The 21,158-nt window shown below is 42.3% G+C and overlaps 1 protein-coding gene across 1 annotated transcript in view; it reads left to right on the forward strand.

Annotated features, from left to right (window-relative positions):
* The first annotated feature begins 7,295 nt into the window (after positions 1-7,295).
* nampt2 (nicotinamide phosphoribosyltransferase 2) overlaps positions 7,296-21,158 on the forward strand; it is a 53,379-nt gene continuing 39,516 nt past the window's right edge. Inside the window, exon 1 of the mRNA XM_028824099.2 lies at positions 7,296-7,461. Within this exon, the coding sequence (XP_028679932.1) occupies positions 7,414-7,461 (48 nt within the window). The 5' untranslated portion in view covers positions 7,296-7,413. The remainder of the gene's footprint in view (positions 7,462-21,158) is intronic.

Consider the following 21,158-nt stretch of genomic DNA (forward strand, 5'->3'; position numbering starts at 1 on the left):
TGGAGGCAGGCTGATCCTTGATTCCAGTTTCTTCTCTAAAGCCATCACTGTTTACAGCCTTATTTTTGACTTGTGTTGACTGGGCAGATGATAACACATGGGTGCCTTGTCCATTCGCCCTCAATGCTCCCTGTGTTCTTAGGCCGGACGTTTTGAGGAGGAGCAGGACTGAACCATAACAATACAAACAAAATTACTAAAGGCCACACTCCCTCAAGGTGGCTCCGATACATCAAGAGAATAATTAAACAAGACCTTTCAATAAAAAGAATATAAGGAGCCAAGACCTTGCTACAAATTCAGAATGGAGATTCACGATTTTTTTTTAAGTGCTTGGCATCAAAACAGTTATTACAAAATTACAACTCAACGTCCTTGACAAGTGTGTTCATGAAGTGTTGAAGTGTATTTACTGTTTAGCCTTCACCTTTATCTCAGACAAAGACGGCCACCCTTCAATGAAGATAGCAGACGTGATGTCAGACACCACCTCGCTATGGTGTGACTCAGAGGAAGTCTATGAATCCTTTGGACATCACAGTCACACTAAACCAAATTCAAAATGCAAAATATGAGTAAGTACACAATATGGTAAAAAGGGTTATCTCCGTAATGAAGAACAATCAGAATCAGAAAATCCTAAAAATCAAACACTTCCAGAATTTGGGTGGCAAAGTAGTACACAGCGCTGCAGCCTGCTAGCTCCAAAGCTTTGAGTTTAAATCTCAGTCTGGTCATTGTCTGTTGTCAGGACTTTGTTCCTTCTTTTAACTTTTTCACAGTCTATCTTGTATCAAATCTTGTAATTATACACTTGTTTTGGTGAGTTTTGGGTCACTGAAGCTAATTCTAATGTACAAATATTCCTATTCATTTATGTTTTGATCATGAAATATTTTTTGCACCTTTTCATCCACCATTTTGAGTTTTCACAGTCATTGCCATTTTGGTACCCCATGGTTAGGACTAACACAGTGGTTGTTAGGGGTTTGTCCTTTGAGGTCCTGACCTTTGATCATGACGCATTAGGATAAAAGGTCATCCATGGAAGCACTTCCTTATCTGAGCTGTGGATTCAATACTCAAATATCAAATTGTTATTCTGATTCTTCTTACTTTCCTTGCCTGGTATTTTGGCCTTTTCTCTTGTTCTTTGAGGTGAGGGACAAAATGTTTTCACATGGGTAAATGAATCCAGACCCTGGGAGGACATGCAAGCTACACACAGTGCCCATGTTTATCAAGCATCTTAGAATTACTCCTAGAATTTGTACTAAAAGTCTGACTAAGTCTGATAAGAATGTGTCCTACCCCAGAGTCGGACATTAGATTTAGTTAAAGCTACCATGGAGTAGGAGGACACATTTGAGAAAGAATGACATCATGATTTTATGGAACCACAAGCCGCGAAATGGCACTCATGATGACATTTTGCAGTTTACTTGGAAATCATGATGACACTTTGAAGTTTTTTGGATACGAATACTAAGGCTTAACCACAAAGATAATAATAATTCACATAATAAGGTAGGACATTATGCTATGCTGCATGTACAGTGCATCCGGAAAGTATTCCCAGTGCATCCCTTTTTCCACATTTTGTTATGTTACAGCCTTATTCCAAAATGGATTAAATTCATTTTTTTCCTCAGAATTCTACACACAACACCCCATAATGACAACATGAAAAAAGGTTACTTGAGGTTTTTGCAAATTTATTAAAAATAAAAAAATTGAGAAAGCACATGTACATAAGTATTCACAGCCTTTGCCGTCAACCTCAAAATTGAGCTCAGGTACATCCTGTTTCCCCTGATCATCCTTGAGATGTTTCTGCAGCTTCATTGGAGTCCACCTGTGGTAAACTCAGTTGACTGGACATGATTTGGAAAGGCACACACCTGTCTATATAAGGTCCCACAGTTGACAGTTCATGTCAGAGCACAAACCAAGCATGAAGTCAAAGGAATTGTCTGTAGACCTCCGAGACAGGATTGTCTCGAGGCACAAATCTGGGGAAGGTTACAGAAAAATTTCTGCTGCTTTGAATGTCCCAATGAGCACAGTGGCCTCCATCATCCGTAAGTGGAAGAAGTTTGAAACCACCAGGACTCTTCTTAGAGCTGGCCGGCCATCTAAACTGAGCGATCAGGGGAGAAGGGCCTTAGTCAGGGAGGTGACCAAGAACCCAATGATCACTCTGTCAGAGCTCCAGAGATCCTCTGTGAAGAGAGGAGAACCTTCCAGAAGGACAACCATCTCTGCAGCAATCCACCAATCAGGCCTGTATGGTAGAGTGGCCAGACGGAAGCCACTCCTTAGTAAAAGGCACATGGCAGCCCGCCTGGAGTTTGCCAAAAGGCACCTGAAGGACTCTCAGACCATGAGAAAGAAAATTCTCTGGTCTGATGAGACAAAGATTGAACTCTTTGGTGTGAATGCCAGGAGTCGCGTTTGGAGGAAACCAGGCACCGCTCATCACCAGGCCAATACCATCCCTACAGTGAAGCATGGTGGTGGCAGCATTATGCTGTGGGGAACTGGGAGACTAGTCAGGATAAAGGGAAAGATGACTGCAGCAATGTACACAGACATCCTGGATGAAAACCTGCTCCAGAGCGCTCTTGACCTCAGACTGGGGCGACGGTTCATCTTTCAGCAGGATAACGACCCTAAGCACACAGCCAAGATATCAAAGGAGTGGCTTCAGGACAACTCTGTGAATGTCCTTGAGTGGCCCAGACTTGAATCCGATTGAACATCTCTGGAGAGATCTTAAAATGGCTGTGCACCGACGCTTCCCATCCAACCCGATGGAGCTTGAGAGGTGCTGCAAAGAGGAATGGGCCAAACTGGCCAAGGATAGGTGTGCCAAGCTTGTGGCATCAAATTCAAAAAGACTTGAGGCTGGAATTGCTGCCAAAAGTGCATCGACAAAGTATTGAGCCAAGGCTGTGAATACTTATGGACATGGGATTTCTCAGTTTTTTTATTTTTAATAAATTTGCAAAGACCTCAAGTAAACTTTTCTCATGTTGTCATTATGGGGTGTTGTGTGTAGAATTCTGAGGAAAAAAATGAATTTAATCCATTTTGGAATAAGGCTGTATCATAACAAAAGGTGGAAAAAGTGATGCACTGTGAATACTTTCTGGATGCACTGTAATACTTGCTGCTTTGTAACAACATCAAGAATATTGTAATGAATGACTGTCAATGAGAGTAAAGCCTGATAATGGACATGTTTGTTTAACAGTGAATTTTCCACATTTGTACTTTCAGAAGAATCAACCTTCCCGCTTCATGGGTACGCCTCGTAAAGTAACAGTTACTGAAACTATCCACGGCGCTGGTCCTGAAGTTGCGTTCACTGTTCCATTCTTACCAATTGTCTGGCACTGTGATGTGCAATGCTTCTCTCTATGATTTCCCTCTTTGTTTATCCAATACCCCAGTAGTCTCCACCTGCCTCCTTGAACCTTTCCGGGCTTGTACAGTGCAGTTCAAATGTTCCAAGGTTTGGGGAATACAGGCTCAGCATACCTGTGTGACATTTTGCTGTCCATCACCCATCCAGCGTCCCCTCTCCTCAGGGTAATATGTTGGCTACTACAGTACAGTTTGCATTAATGAGCACCTGTGTGTTGGTACCGTGATCCCTCTTGTGATTCACGTGTGTGCTCATCTACACCTGGGGCAATGTTCTTCATGTGTGTGCTGATCCGGATGAATGCAGCTTGCTTTAACAATACCTCATGAGGAGTGGTGTGGAAATATATAAATCTGGGTATTATACCCCACATGTTATAAGGATGTTCAACATTTGCTGCAAAATTTGAGAAATGGTTGGCTGTGACATACCCGGGCAAAATTGCATTTTCCCACCGTGGCCAAAAAATGTAATGTTACCAATATTTTAATTTCAGCTGCCAGCATGTGGCTTCTTTGCGTAGATAGAACAATCATGTGACATACAAGATTTGTTACAATGAAATTGATTCCATCTCTGTCAAATCGATATCTTTTTATGGGTTTGTTGCTGCAAAACATTTTGCTTTTACAGGAATGTGTGTGCCAATCTCTGCCTAAGCGCCATCTTCTGGCAGCTCCTAGCAGGTTAGGATAGTTCATCAGCTCTCCTAAATCCTGATGAAGTTTGGAAAGTTTCCCATATTTGGAAAACAATTAAAATGCTTTTACGCAGCCTCCTGAGGGTAGGGGCACATTTGCATTACTCTGAGATTTTTGAACCACTTGGAATTTTTTTCCTTTTCTGGGCGCTTGATAAATATAGGCACAGGTTGAAATTTAGGTGTAGGACTTTGGATCTTATTTAATCTGAGGTGGAATAAGCACTCTGTTGGCGCCTACCCGACACAGACTGACACCAGAGGCACGTAAAAATTAATAAAAAGATTTATTTCCTTCACCTGTGGGGCACGTCTTCCCCGTGTCCTACAGGCACAACACAGTCCCAAAAACCACACCACAAAACACTCCACTTCTTCTTCTTCTTCTTCTTCTTCTTCTTCTTCTTCTTCTCATCGTCGTTGTTGTCCTCCCAATTCTGGCACCCGGAGTGGTGACTGTCGGCTCCTTTTATAGCCCACCCGAAAGTGCTGCAGGTGCTCGTTGACCTACTTCTGGCTGCACCTCCGGGTGTGGCTGCGCTCCCACCCAGACGGGCTCATTAAGCTGTGCAGCTCCCCCTGGCGGTGGCCATGGAGCCCAACAGGAATGAGCTACGGTGTTCCAAAATTGTGGCCCCGACGCAACCCAAGGGGGCTGCCACCAAGTGTTTTCCTGGGGGACATAGCATGAATCCCATGGTTGCTCCCCTGGATTTAGTGTCAAAGGGGTGTCCCGGCCATCCGTCACACAACGTATGTCTTATGTGATTTACTTAATAAACACTCTGTATGTATGATATTTATAGTGACCACCAGGAGGGGCTGCAGCTCCCCAAACTCCCAGTATAAATGCACAGACACAAGTCCCGATAATATAAAAGTTTTAATTCTTTACGTACTTTCATAATTGGCTTTTAAAAGGCACACAGCACACACCATACAGTTCTTCAAGGCTTTTCTTCACCTGCACTTCTCCAGTCAAGCTTCATCTACTTCTTCCCGACTCTGGCTCACCTGGATGATATAAAAGCCAGGAGCACTTCCAGTGTCTCGATACTGTGGCTCAGGAGTACTTCCGGGTATGTCTTTAGCCCTGCAAAGTGGGGCTTGTAAAACCCCTCAGCACCATCCTGGTGGCACCCATGGGACCCAACAGGGTTAGGGTTAAGAAGAGAACTACAATTAAGATCTACAATTCCCGATATGCCCTGTGGATCTCCATAACGGTACCGAAACCCAGGAGGGCTGCCACTTAGAGTATTGGGGAGATAATGTCTTGAATAAATTGTCTTCCCCTGCCCTTCCAAGGATCCCAGTTCTGCTCTGATCAGGATGCCAGTCTCAGTGTGCCATGTCTTACAACATATATATACACAGTACTGTATACAGTATCTATAAAAAGTATTCAGTCCCACTGGTATTTTTCACATTTTATTTTTATTCAACTTTGAATCACAAGGTAGATTTGCCCTCGTTGTCCTGAGGAATACTTTGTCAACTGATCTAAAGGCAGTATTACGGACTTTTAACAGTGCATTTATCTGTAGTGTCACCCCTGGATTTGCACAGGTTTTGATGGACTTTGAGAGAGTCACATCATCTATGTTCATGTTAATGTAGCTAGTGACTGATGATGCATACTCCTCTAAGTTGATCTGATGGCCATAGGTGGCAGTTGCTTTAAACCTGGCTGAGTCCTGGAAGGCTGAAACAGCTTCCTCTGGCCACAGCATCACCTATTTAAGATAAGAAAAACTGAGATGTGGGCAAGAGCACAAGAGTTTGTAAACACGAGATCCAAAAAAAAAATTATGGCACTTTACAGCTAGACATTCCAGCACTGGAAAACAATGTCTTGGCTCTGCTGCAGCATTTCTACACCATTCCTTGTTGTTATAAACACACATACCTTCCTTCAACTGTTGAAGCAATTGTGTCCGCTTGGAAACTGATCAGTCCATCCACCTAAATGGCCGAGTCAGAGTTTATTATGCAGCCACATTTCAGTAAAGATAAAAATGGAACAGTCCCTCGACCCTTGCTGGGTTATCCGTTGAAATGTGAGGTCATCCTGCTTGTTTAGCTGTTAGCCAACATTTGAAAGCAGGATTTTATTCTATTCCTGATGTGGTCATCAGCTCATTTACCTTACTTCCACTTCCATTCTTTGTTTACGGTGACAGTGGGACTTTCTTTTAATAACCAATTTGTGTGAAACCGTCCATGTTCTGATCTTCACAGAATGCCAAGGCTGCTCAACTGCTCCCCAAACGCTGGGATGAAGTTGTCTCATCACTGATGTGAAGCGGTGTATTGCAACAGTAGGTTCTCCGCATATTAGATGCACCACCATCCACATGAAATATTTTGCACCATGTCCTTCAGACCTGAGCAGCCTCAGCAGCTACACGCGCCTTACCAGAAATCCAGTGTGGTAGGGTTTGATCCCAGGTTTTGTTACTGTCCTTGTGAAATCTGCCAGTTTTCCTTATCTCTGTTTGACTTTTCTCCTTGTGCAAACCCCCAAAGTCCACAAAAACATATGTTTTAATGTTAACTGGCCATTCCAGACTGGTTCTGTGTTGACTAGGCAATGCAATGAGCAGATCCCCTGTCCAGGGTGTGCCCAGTGCTGCCAGGATAGGCTCTGGCCCCTATACTGTCTTGAATTGGATTAAAGTAGTTTGAGAATGTTCTGTTGAGTTATGTCTATTTTAATGTAATATTAATGTATTTTTTTTTACATTTTAAATATAAAGGGGTGTTTCTTGAGAAGTTATACAGTATACTTTGTATGTTTTGGCAGCAATAATAATATAAACGAATAATTATTATTATCATTTTCAGATTTTTCCAAACCAAACTAACCTGATTTCGAAGGACACCGTCCTGAAGTTTTTCGTGAGCCACTTTCGACTGTGGTTTCGTATTTCTTTCAATCGCCTCACATTCGAGAAAACGAAAGCGGACGACTCCACTGCAGACGTGGAAACGCCCACTTTCGTATCGCTTTTGTTGCGTTTGCGTAGTTATTCACTCGGCGCCGGCGCGCCCACCTCCTTACTTCTTTCGTATTGGTGAAAACTACCAGGCTAGTCTTACGCGATTGGATGAGCTGGTGGGCGGAGTGCCAAGGAGGCGTATGGACGCTGCCTGTCTCGCGGTCTCTCAACGTCAAGTGTGATGTCACTTTACTAGAGCCACTACTCTTGTCAGTCACGCAGCATTGGAATAGCGAAACAGGGGGAAAAGAAATAAAAACTATCGAGCCGAAACGACAAGGATGGCGGCGAAGGATTTTAACATTTTACTGGCGACGGACTCATATAAGGTAACGTCCTTGCCGTCAGATGCTTTATTCATCACCCGCTTGATTCAGAACTTTGCCAAGCGATCCTTTCGCTTTTGAGGTCAGCTCTGTTCATTCTGTTCAGGGGGCACTCGCTAAGGTGGTGAGCTCGTCGAGAACCGAAACTTTACGGCGCGGCCACCTCACGAGGTACGCCTGGACTGGGTGAAACACTCCAAGCAAGTGTCCTGTCATATTGTATGCTGTCACTGTAGGAAAACGTCGTTGAAACTGTCGGCTTACAACTCATTTTTGTATTACCATAGGCAGCGTGAAATGAGCTAAATTAAATAAAGAATAAACGAGTATTTCGTCTTAAAATAACGTGTTAAACTCTAAATGGTCCTAGAACAGTTTAGACAATTCTGGAACCTCTAGCGGTTAACCCGTGGGGTACAAAGGCCCCGTCTATCCATTAACTGAAACTTTGCTGGGGGTCCTACCTGGCAGCAGGGCATTGACCTGCTTTGGACTGGATTCCTGCATTTTTTCTCACACTGGGCATATTTCGTTTTGAAGAGCGGTTTACAGTCTACTTATATGTGTCCATGCCCTGACAGAGGATGTTTTTTTAGAGCACTACATATCTATTCTGTCACATATCAAGTCTACTTTTTCCAGATGTTGAGACTTACCACAGCACCAGTGGGTGCAAGACTTGACGCCAGCACTAAATGGGATGGGGGTTGGGACCACTTAGTTTGAAGCAGGACAGAGCACCTGTAATGGAACCATTGTGCAAGATGGTTGTTGGAGCAAGCAACAGAAACTTTGTTATGGTCTGAGCTTTAAATAGATGTAAAGTAAAAATGAATGTCTTCATAGTCAAATCACTGAACAAGCAGAAAAGTGTGGGCTTAGGGGTACATCACGTGACCTTATTTGTGTTTTCTTTTATAATATAAATGTGCATTTAATACATTGTTTATCATGCACTCTTAAAAATGCTGGTTCTAAAATGGCACTTTCCAAGGCTGTGTGGTTTCTTGTAAAAGTATTGCTTGACAAACAGCCATTTCATTCTGGAAATGTTCTTTGCATATGAAGTTTGTTATTTGGGCTTTTAAAAAGTTCCTAATGTGTGGACAAAACAGAAGGAGGGTGACACAAAGGTGCAGTGGTTAGGACTGCCATCTTGGAGCTCCACTTGAAGTGGGTTCAAACCCTGGCCAAGACACCTTATGAGGAGTGCTTGCAGATTCTTTTTTTGTCATGTTTGTGTGAGTTTTTGTTTGGATTAGGGTTAAGCTGACAGATGAGGTGGAATTGCTGTTTTATGAGTGAGTATTTGGACCGGCATTTCATCCAGACCAAGACCAACAGATCATTGAATGGAGAGGCAGACAGATCAGTTTGTACTTTTCAAACTAGTGTTTGTCTACTTCTTTCACTTTTATTTATTAATTTTCTTAATCTTTTTATTTTCTTTCTTTCTTTTTTTATCTCAGATAATTTTGTTAGAAGCACTTACTGTCACTTTTCCACCTGTAGCCACAGGTCAAATGATGCTTTCTGTGGGATGTTAACCCTTCCTTTACCTTGGAGCTGCAGTTGTTCGGTTGCATCTTTTTAAAATGAATGGCTTCATGGGAATTGCATGTCCTTCATAGCACAGCACATTGGAGTGTGCAATATAAAGCAGGGAGGTGCTCTGGACGTGTGATGGATACATGATGTACGTTTCCCACAGGTTCCTGGTGAGGTGTCAATGAAGACGCTATTTATTAATGTATGAATTAAAGAATTCTTTTAGGTAATCCTATTGTGTGGGTACCAAGCTGGATCATTCGGACATTTTTTCACCTAATGGCATTCTTAATAATAATAATTCATTACATTTATATAGCGCTTTTTTCAGTACTCAAAGCGCTATCCTCACAGGGAGGAACCGGGAAGCGAACCCACAATCTTCCACAGTCTCCTTACTGCAAAGCAGCAGCACTACCACTGCGCCACCTGTGAGAACCTGATTAATCTGGTTTAGGGTTGTGGTTGTTCGGAGTCTGTCCTGGCAGCATTAGGATTAAGGCAGACACCAGCTGTGAGAGGGACACCAGTCAGTTTAGAGTCACCAGTGAACAAGATTCAGTAAATCTGATCAATATAGTTATTATTGTTGAGACATTATTAAAAGTTATTATGGGAGTAATACATTTTTTTTTTTCGGATTCCCTTTTTACATTTTTCTGAGTTTTGAAGTCCATCAATCATTTCTGGATATGTAGTTTTTGTTCATATTGTACATCAGAAATTAAATCTGGTTTATTATTGTAACATTTTCATTTTACTGCAGTTCTTTTTTGGTTATAATTTGGATTCTGTTTGTATTTTTTATATGATTTTCTTCAACATCCAGAGATCTGACACTTGGTTTAGGGGATGGTAAGGGATGCAGATTTGGTTTCAGATGTTTATTTTGTAATTTGTACGACTTTCGCTGTTACGTGTTATTATTACGATTACTACTATGATTTATGGTATGTCACATTGTTGTGAAATGGAGGCATGTGGGCCTCAAGGCCTGTTTGATTTTTTTCCATTTATTCTGCCGGAGCCGTTCTCAGGGCAGCATTCCACATTGTTAGAGATGTTCCTTCCGAGGGCATTGACCTTTGAGTAACAACGTGATGGGTTGAAAGGTTACCCTGGTATTCATTTACTCATCCAAGCTGCGGATAACAAAACACTTTTGCTAAAAATATGCCAGTTTAAACATCCATCCATTTTCCAACCCGCTGAATCCGAACACAGGGTCACGGGGGTCTGCTGAAGCCAATCCCAGCCAACACAGGGCACAAGGCAGAAAGCAATCCTGGGCAGGGTGCCAACCCACCGCAGAACACACACAAACACACCCACACATCAAGCACACACAAGGGCCAATTTAGAATCGCCAATCCACCTAACCTGCATGTCTTTGGACTGTGGGAGGAAACCGGAGCGCCCGGAGGAAACCCACACAGAGACGGGGAGAACATGCAAACTCCACGCAGGGAGGACCCGGGAAGCGAACCTGGGTCTCCTAACTGCGAGGCAGCAAGCGCTACCACTGCGCCACCGTGCCGCCCCAGTTTAAACATGCTACTGGTTTTTGACTTTTGTTCTTGAACTTTTTGACCTTGGCTTTTTGTCTGTCGTTTTTGGCTTTGACACTTGTGCTTTTTGTTGTTTTATCTCCCAGTGTTGACCTTTTTCCTTTTTAAACGTTTATCTTCCATGTCTGTTAAAGCTTTGTCAGTTTGTTGACATATCGTTTTGAAGATGCATTCCTGGAAGTTGTATTATGTCATGTGATGTCATTGACGTGACTCTTTATAAACTAGCGTGATGGAGTCTGCTTCATCCATGATTGATTCCTAGAGAGTTTTTGTGTGCTTGTCTGTCCTTTTGATTTTTGGTACTTTAAAAAAGTTTAGCTATCCTTTTTGACTTTGAATTTTGGGTAGTGTTTTGGCTTTGGCAATTCTCTTTTTGCCTTGCTGATTACAGCTGTTTTCCTTGACATTTTGACTTGTGACTGATGTCCTGTTCCTTCCTTGCCAGCTTTTTTTTTTTTTTTTTTTGTAACAAGGAATGTTTGGAGTTCAACAAGCAAGTTAGTTTGCCAATGCTGAGATGTAAATTAACTGTTAGCCCCTCAGTCTGACATCATTTACTGGACACTTTCTTTATCTCACCTCTGCCTTTTTGCTACAGCAGTACAGAAATAAATACATATTGTAGGATTCTCTCACATCTGCTTAAACTGGTTTTGGGTTGCTGATGGCTGTAGGGCCAACCTGACGGCATCAGGCACAAGGCAGAAACCAGTCCTGAATGGGATGCCAGTTCCCAACAGCCAGTTTATAGTCTATACAAATCCACATACAATACATGAACAAAATACATAATAATAACTTACTTAAGCTGGGTCATTGGGGGCTTGAGCACATCCTAATACCATCAGGTACAATGCAGAAACCTGTCCTGAAAAGGACACCAGTTACCAACAGTCAGTTTAGTGTAACCAGTGAACATGATTCAGTAAACATGATTCAAGTTATCAATACATATTGTGGGGAACAGCCCGGACAAAGACAGGTAGACACGATGGTTTCACCCAACACACGTTTATTAATCATATTTACAGTGCACAGACCCAGTGCCGCAGCATCAATCAAGTCCTTGGCGACACGCACAATGCCTTCTCTGTCTGTGGTCCGCCTTCACTCCTCTCTACCAAGCTTCGTCCTTCTTCCACCCGACTCTTGCCCCTGACTGGAGGGAGGCGGCCCCTTTTATTCACCCCGGAAGGGCTCCAGCTGCATCCTGAGGGCTCGTAGCCACACCCCTGTGTGGCGGAAGCTCCAGCGGTGAAACCAGAAGTCCACTGGGTGTCTCCAATTCTCTTCCCCCCCGCACTTCCTGGTGTGGCGGAAGTACAGTAATCCCTCCTCCATCGCAGGGGTTGCGTTCCAGAGCCACCCGTGAAATAAGAAAATCCGCGAAGTAAAAACCATATGTTTATATGGTTATTTTTATATTGTCATGCTTGGGTCACAGATTTGCGCAGAAACACAGGAGGTTGTAGAGAGACAGGAACGTTATTCAAATACTGCAAACAAACATTTGTCTCTTTTTCAAAAGTTTAAACTCTGCTCCATGACAAGACAGAGATGACAGTTCTGTCTCACAATTAAAAGAATGCAAACATATCTTCCTCTTCAAAGGAGTGCGCGTCAGGAGCAGTGACTGTCAGAGAGAGATAAAAGCAAACAAATCAATAGGGCTGTTTGGCTTTTAAGTATGCGAAGCACCGCGGCACAAAGCTGTTGAAGGCGGCAACTCACACCCCCTCCGTCAAGAGCACAGAAAGAGAGAGAGAGACAGAGAAAAACAAGCAAGCAAAAATCAATACGTGCCCTTCGAGCTTTTAAGTATGCGAAGCACCGTGCAGCATGTCGCTTCAGGAAGCAGCTGCACAGAAGGTAGGAACGTGAAGATAATCTTTCAGCATTTTTAGACGAGCGTCCTTATCGTCTAGGTGTGCGAACAGCCCCCCTGCTCAATCCCCCTACGTCAGGATCAGAGAAAGTCAGCGCAAGAGTGAGAGAAAAGTAAGTTGGGTAGCTTCTCAGCCATCTGCCAATGGCGTCCCTTGTATGAAATCAACTGGGCAAACCAACTGAGGAAGCATGTACCAGAAATTAAAAGACCCATTGTCCGCAGAAATCCGCGAACCAGCAAAAAATCCGCGATATATATTTAAATATGCTTCCATATAAAATCCGCGATGGAGCGAAGGCGAAGCGCGATATAGCGAGGGATTACTGTACTGAGGTCCAACACTCCCAAGGCATTGGGGTGCCCCCTGGCAGTGACCACGGGCCCCTACAGGGTAGAGCTTCCAAGCTCTGTACCCGTGACCCCCAAAGCAACCAGGGCGGACGCCCCCTCGTGTTCTGGAGGAGGCATGAGCCCTCCTCCGGTCCTTGGGCATCCCAGCCGGGCAACAACCCCAGCCGGGTGCCACAATATCAAGTCATTCTCAAGCCTGATTTGTTATGAGACACATATATATAAGAGGAATGGATAAAGAAGAGGAGATAAGTGAGTCACAACTGAGAAGTTTAAATAACCGGGAATCAAAAGGGCAAAACAAGAATGAAAAGGAAAACCAGCACACCTGTTGCTGCAGCCTACATACGGTGAATTAAAGATCTCGTTTATCCACTGATGGATAACTCATAATGAAGCTTCCAGCATCATATCTGTGACATCATCAGCTTGATGATTGCGGTCACTTCCAAAAGACGCTGTGTAAACAAACGGAAACAAGGCAGGAACAAAATAACTTTAAATCCAATCAAATGGAAAAACAAACCTCAAAATCAGAATCTTGGTTACAAGAAACACCATAACAGAGTGATATACACATATAGGATGCATTATATGCCATATGCTTTATCCGGTTTCAGGTCATACTGGGTTGGAACCCATTGGTTAACTCTTTGAGGTCTGAATATCTTTTCCAAAAAACACAGTTTTCTGAAAAGCACCCAAAGCAACGGTTTCACACAAAAATCAACATGAAAAATCTGTTGTGTGCTGTGGCCGCCATTTTGACAGAACATGCAGCAGGTTGCCTACCAGGCTAACTTTATGTGGCGGGGACAACAGCACTGGTCGCGGTCATAGTGCATCTCAATCTGGTTGGTACCTATTGTTGTTATAAGTGGCAGTCCTCCCAGGCGAATGTTGCCGTACACAAACCAGCTCAGGACCACAGTCAGCTGGGGACCGTTCAGCTGATGCTGTTATCTCACACTTATTTTCAATCATTTTGAGTCCAACAAGTCAGAGTCCGATTCAGCGAGAATATGCAAAACATCGTCCATGGAGTATTTTGCTTTATGCATCCACTTTGATCTCTTGCCAGATCTCTCATTGTTTGTTCCTTGCTACTCACGTGAGCGCAAGAAATCATAGTCAAACCAGCGAAGAAAACTTTTTGGGCAAAGAGAGTCCAACTTAAACATAACGGCGGGTTTTGTCACCATTTATAATGGCTTACTACCATCTACCACTCCTCTTGACAAAAGTCAACATCCGCCCTGAAAGAGTTACATATGGAAAACCTATGGAAATATGAAATCTAGCATAAAGTAACTTTCATTTTCCCTGTCTGTGGTTTGGGTGTGGTGATAGACTGTTTTTCACCAAATAACCCAAACACGCTTGCTGCAATAAAACAAGTAATACAATTTATTTATAAAGTTCTATCTATCTATCTATCTATCTATCTATCTATCTATCTATCTATCTATCTATCTATCTATCTATCTATCTATCTATCATATAGTGCCTTTCACATCTATCTATCTATCTAAATATGCAAAAAAAGTATATAAAGAGAAAGGACAGTAACAAAGAGCACAAAACCTAAATCTACACCTGCTTAGTTTGATCTTTCTGTTTCCTGTTGAAAATGGCACACAGCTTGTGAATTCTATATATCTAAAGAATTACCCAGGACACGTAATCAGTTTGTTTTAAAATGTTCTAGTTAGACTTCTGGTTTTTCAGCCAGCTAGTTCTCAAGTTTCTGGAGCCTGTCCTGTCCTGTGTTGTGTTGCATGGATTTCTTTTATCTAAATGTGACTTACAAACTGTTGCAGGCAATGGGTTATAAAGGAAGTAGTGGACATTTTGCCATTGGTTTCTTTGGTACACACAAGCCCGTCCTTTTGGTTGACAATTGGTGTAAAGTTTTGAGCATGAAGGTTGCTGGTGGTTGAGTTGCAGCTCTTTGTTCACTGACTGGGTGTTTAAAATGGTGAATCATGGAAACATCTCTGGATGTCATTTGCCTGTGATTGGTCAGTCTGATCAGATGAGACTCAAAAATGCACTCCAAACAGGAGAGCTGACACTGGAGCTGAAGTTAAGGAGGCTGGTAGGTGCTTTTTAAGCAAAAGAATTATGTGGCAAAGCAAATGTCATGATTTGGTATAATTTTTGGGTCCTCAAATGCCACCACTGTTTATTTCCGTTGTAGGCTCCACTTCCGCTTGCTAGGCGCGTGACCTCTAAGGTCAGGACCCAGTAGTAGTCAACGTGGTGGGATAAAAGGACAGCGGTGAGTTCAAATCGTTATCTGCTCTGTGGATACCAAATCTGTAAAAAATTGAAAGTTTATCTTTCTGCTCTTTTCTCCCGTGTACTTTTGAATTTTGACCCTCTTATTCTCTCAGACATGATTATTGTCTCTCGTATTGGGCTTTGGTTTCATTTTGCTCTCATACTTTATTGTTTTGTTTTTGTTATTTGGTGCATCTCCCAGTTTTTGCTCAAAAGGTTTATCTGCCATTTTGCTGACCGAACAGCAAAATGGGTAAAGCCAGCCTCCTCCACACTATTCGTTGGGACATAAGAAGCCAGAGCTATCTTGGGCGCCTAGTGACACTTACTTAGCATAGTTTAAATGAATTCATATAATGATTTTAGTCGGTATAATTCAAATGATCTGTCCATCCATCCATTCTCAAGTCACTTCAAATCCATTTCAGGGTCATGAGAAGCCAGGGTCATTGAAGATTCTGAATTGACTCTGGGCGAGTGCCAAGTCCAGGGCTGGTTCAGACCTTGTGCCCACTGCTGATGTTGAATTGGATTAAGTAGGTTTGAGAATGTGATGTTAAATTATGTTACTTCAGCTGATATGCCGTGTGTGTGCATAGTAGCTACAAGGTCACAGAGTCCAATGTATCAAAGTTTAGATAACGCTGAACAACTTCTAAAAGTTCGTTGTTTATCTGCATTGGTAATGTGCAGCAACTACCAAGTGGACTTTTGTTTTCAAGAGCACATTTACAAAATAAATCAGCTTTACATTTTCTAATGCAGCCACAAAGCACAAAGGGATTTGCGGCATATCACACGGTTGTGAAATGGAGGCACGTGAGCCCCAAAGCCTCTTCGAGTTTTGGTTTAATTTGCCCAGGTCTTTTTCTCTCAGTGTGGCTTGTATCATACATTTGGAACACAGAAGGTTGACTGTTAGGTAACCAATAAATAAGTCCAACCCTTTACGTTTACAGGGAGGGTTCAACAGAAATCGAAGGTGTGTATGGAGAAGCTATTGATGACACATTTAAAATGGCATTTGGATGAGTCTTAAAGGGCAGGAAATAAAAAAAGAGAGAGAGAGAGAACTTCACTTGTCCCCAGAAGGTAATTTAGCTTTTTACAGAAGCTCTTTAAATAAATAGAGAGATAGATAGATAGTGTGTGTGTGTGTGTGTGTGTGTGTGTGTGTGTGTGTGTGTGTGTGTGTGTGTGTGTGTGTAGCTGTCTGTCTGTGGTCTGAACACATACCAGAATGACTACAAAGGTAGAAAATTAAAAAAGAAAGAAAACTTCTTACTGCCAGTCCCAGTGAGGTCCTATACAGGTGTATTGCTGAAGGACCCCGTGTACTTTGTAGTGTCAATTATGAAAAATTTTCAATGTCATGTTTTCACAGTGAGACAACACTGGACAACAGCAAATGCCTTTAAAAAAAATCTCCTGTTAATTTTTGTCACATAATCCACACATAAACTCGTTCATTCAGATGTTAAAAACATATATGACTCATGTATATTTTCTTAAAATGTATTTTTAAATAAACTGTGGAAAATGAAAGTAGTCCACAAATGGGAAGCTCCTTCACAAAGGTTTGTGCTTTTGAATTGAAGACAGGACTCGGGACCAGTGAATGAGGAGGAGAGCTGGGTCTTCTATTTAAAAGCATTTGGATTATGTGACGCGAGTAACGTGAGATTTTTTTCATAGACTTTTATATATTTGAAAAGTCACAAAATTGTTTTCCAGTTGTGCAGCATAGCAGTGCAGTGCACATGTTTTTTGGTTATCAGATCAGAATCACTAATGCATAACCTTGAGGCATTGGGCACTAAGCAGCTTTACAGGGTGTTGGACACACACACATACAAACACACACACACACACTGGCACCCTCACTCTTACAAGGGCAATTTAGAGTTGCCAGTTAACCTAACAGACAGTTTTTTGAGAAAGCAGAAGGAAAACTGGAGGACTGGGAGAGAAATACATGTACTATGCTATTTTTAACCTGAATAATTAACAAAATGTATATGTTCGTTGTAAGGATAATGATAGCCTGTCGTGTCAGCACAGTTGGTGGGGGGAGACACTTTGTGAGAATTACAATTAGAACACAAGTTTGAAATTAACATGATATTGCCAATCCGGGTAATTCATTTCAGTGTGGTGGGCAGCCATAGCCTATTCCAGCAGCATTGGTCACAAGGCTGGAGCCCAACCAGGACAGGGTGCCAGTCCACCACAGGGCGCAGTTGGTCACACACTAGGCCAGTTTGGAGTCATTAACTAACCTAACGTGCATTTCTTTAGGGATTTGATTTGAAAACCCTGTGCAGATGATGAGAATATGCATGTTCCATTCTATTATGAATCAGCAACACAAAACTAGCAAAAAGGGCCTCAAAATAAATTAATTTCCCTTCAGAAACGGGCCTCGCCTCAGGCAACCAGATCCCAAACTACAGAAGCTGGCTTTCAGGCCTGCTCAGACTCAAAATATGGCAAAAATGATTTAAAATGTCCTAAATAAAAAATGCCCTTCAAGGGAAAGGATAACCACAAACCTTCAGGCTTAAAGGACAAAACCAAAAAAAAGGTCTTTAAATTCTCGCAAAAAAAAAAAGTCCCAGTTGCTATCTAGAACTAGAAGCAAAAAATCAATAAACCAGAAAAAGCAGAAGAAAACAACATTTACATGACTGCTACTCCAACAACTCCCAATGATGCTTTGTAGGATTCATCTCGTCCTCCTGAATATAAAGGTGGAGGGCGGTTCCTCAGTAGTGATGTCATGGTGGCCCCACCTCTTGGGGGGTTCTACCCACAAAACTCAAAGAATACAGCTTACTTGCAGCAACTCATTGCACACAATAATTAAATCATATTTAACATCCATCCTTCTACCCATCTTTCTCTCCTCAAGCAACACTCAGTACCCCAGAGTGACAACGTGAAAACAGGATTTTAGAATTTGTTTGCAAGTTTATCAAAAACAACTGAAATATTACATTGACACAAATTTCAGACCCTTAACTTTGGCTAAGGTGTATGCCATTCTGTTGATCATTGAGATGTTTCTTCAGCTTGTTTGGAGTCCACCTGTGGTCAATTCAGTTGGCTGGACATGATTAGAAAAGGCACTCACCTGTCTGTAGAATGTCCACAGCTGAACAAAAACCAAGCCTTGAGGTCGAAGGTTTTGTCTGCAGAGCTTAGAGATAGGATTGTGTTGAGGCCCAGGTTACGTGAAGGCTACAGGAACATTCCAGTAAATTGAAGGTTCCCAAGAGCACAGTGGCCTCCATAATTTGTAAAAGGAAGAAGTTTGGAATGACTCTTCCTGGAACTGCCCACCCGGCCAAACTAAGCAACTGGAGGAAAAGGTCCATGGTTATTGAAGTAACCAAGAACCTGATGGTCACACTGGCTGAGCTCCAGAGAAATTGCGTGTACATGTGAGAAATGTCCAGAATGATAGCCATCACTGCAATACTCCACCAATTTGGGCTTTGTGACAGAGTGGCGAGACAGAAGTGTTGTGATTCACACACTCACAAAAATGGTGAAAAGGTGTGAGGCCGCCAAAACAGAGCCAGACCAGGCCAGACTCCTAATTAGCCTGCCCAGATAAGGCTCACTCCCAGGCAGCCTGACTTTCTCCTCCAATGGCTGGCTTTGGCCTACACCAGACCAAATTGGCTTTGGGTTCAAAAGTTCAAAAATATAAACAATTTTCACAAAATTCCAAACCAACCACAGGGAGCACAACGGTAACGGATGAAATATCAAACAAAGAATCTTTATAAGTAAAACATTTTTTTACAGAAAAAAAGCTTGAAAGATCCAAACAACACAAAAAGGTGTTGCCTGAAACATCACTTCACAGTAGCCAAGTCCTAATGCTTTTAAACTAAAGGTGAAATCCTTAAATAGAGCAAAAATGTCAAAAAAGCCAACATCACGATTGCATACAATGTACCGCAGAGGGACTGCATTACCCATCAGCCTTTGTAGGGTGGGGAGTCGCCTCTTAACCAAGATTGACAGGCTGTCTCGCATCTGGGGAACTACCCACAGAACACAGTGAGCATAAAGACATTTAAAGAAACATACCTCAATGTTTTTAAACCTAACAGAACCGATAACACATTAAATGTATTGACAAAATGACAAATGAACGGAACAATATTAATAGAAGTAATCATACTAAATAATTGCAAAATTGATCAATAAAGACAAAACGTCAGGGAAAAAGTCCTACCCAAAACATAACAGGAAGGGGACAAATACTTTTTCACAGCACTGAATTGACTTGCCTGTTTTGGTGCCTGCTTCCTCCAGTTCAGGTTCCTCCAGAGTCAAAGAGCTTGAACCAACTCTACATGGGACCCAATAATCCAAGTGTGGCAAACTGCAGTACTCATATGCTGTGAAAAAGAATTTGCCCCCTTCCTGATATCCTCTGTTTTCGGTAGGCCGAGATTACACAGGGTCTGTGAGGCAGAGGCGCTAACCACCAGTCTACTGTGGCTGATAGGAATTTGCAAGCAAAGAAAATGTGCCTGTGGAAAGCAAAGCCATCTCAATGAGTGAGTGTGTCGTATGAAGTGGATATGCAAGGTGGTGTAATGATTTATAGCAGGTTAGTGGAAAAAATGTTCCCCGTGACTTTGATATTAAATAGTTGGCAGCTACAGCAGCAGGTTGATGAAAAGGCTGGAACTGCCATTGGCATTTTCAGAAGTGAGTGGCATTTTGACAGCTTTCCACCAAGCCCACAGTTCTTAGCAGTTAGGTGTACACAACAGTGTAGAGTGGAGTTCGGCAACAGAGAGGCCCCTGGGTGTTTAACTGCACTCCATGTCAGCAGAAAAGCCAAGGCTGATCAAAAAAACAGGAAGAAGTGTGTTGTGCCTTTGGATCTTGGCGTAGAGGACTCAAGTGCAAATCTGCCATTTCAATGTGATTAGCTACTCAGGCAGTGGCAGTGACAAACAGTGCTCTGAAGAAGTATTTGCCCCTTATGTGATATTCCATTTTATACATCTACAGAACAACGTAATCAAAAGCATACATCACAAAAATGTCTATAAAGGACAATGAAATAGATAAAGAAAATAAAAGACACGAGCCAGGCATGAGACCTTGGCAATACTGTGATGCCATGCTGCTAGAATGAGGCAACCTCTTCTTGTGATCCTTCATTAAATTAAGCGGCTTTGGCAGTGGATGGGTGGAAGATATCGGAGGAGTGTTAGGCCATTACACACATTCTTTTCTTTATTGTATTTTATATCAACTTAGCTTCATTTTAAATCTTTCCTAAACAGGAATGATCTTAGTCCTGAAACCTTTGCATTTTCATTTCAGCTTGCACATTTAGAGGTTGAGTAGACATTTCTGGCGTAGCAGGGGGTATTATAGTGACATTAACTATAGTGTAAAAAATTACTGTGCTATTTTTAACATGACTAATTAACAAAATGTGGATGTTTGTTGTAAAGATAATAATAGGCTTGGCGTATCTGTGCAGTTGGTGGAGGGTGCCAGAAAATTAAAAATACTATTGGGACACTAACATGCCGTTCTTAAGCCCATTTTATGCCATGCAGGGTTGTGGAGGCTGGAGCCTATCACAGCAGCATGGAGGTGTGCAAGGGAATGACCTTGGACAGGGTGGTAGTTAATCACAGGGTACATTCACACACACACGCACATATACACACATGTCATGGAGTATCCACAGACAAACCCATACAGACACGGAGAACACACAGACTTCATACAGTGTGACAGATAGCAAACTCCAGAAACAACTAACCCACATACAGTCACAGGTTCAAAACAGAGCCATTTATTATGAAATACAGCACCTCATGACAGTTTTCTTGGTCACACAAGCACAAATACACAGTATAGTCGTCTTCTTTCTTTCTCCTTCTGTCTTGTCTCTGTCCATCCACCTCCCTAAAGCGAGTGTTGCCTTGGAGGAGGCTGGTTGGCTCCCTTTAATGTATGATCCGAGTGTAGTTCTGCTGCAAGGGCATACCTCAAAGGAAGCCCTCTAGGTC

Source organism: Erpetoichthys calabaricus, chromosome 18, assembly GCF_900747795.2.
Source record: "Erpetoichthys calabaricus chromosome 18, fErpCal1.3, whole genome shotgun sequence".
Classification (NCBI taxonomy): domain Eukaryota; kingdom Metazoa; phylum Chordata; class Cladistia; order Polypteriformes; family Polypteridae; genus Erpetoichthys; species Erpetoichthys calabaricus.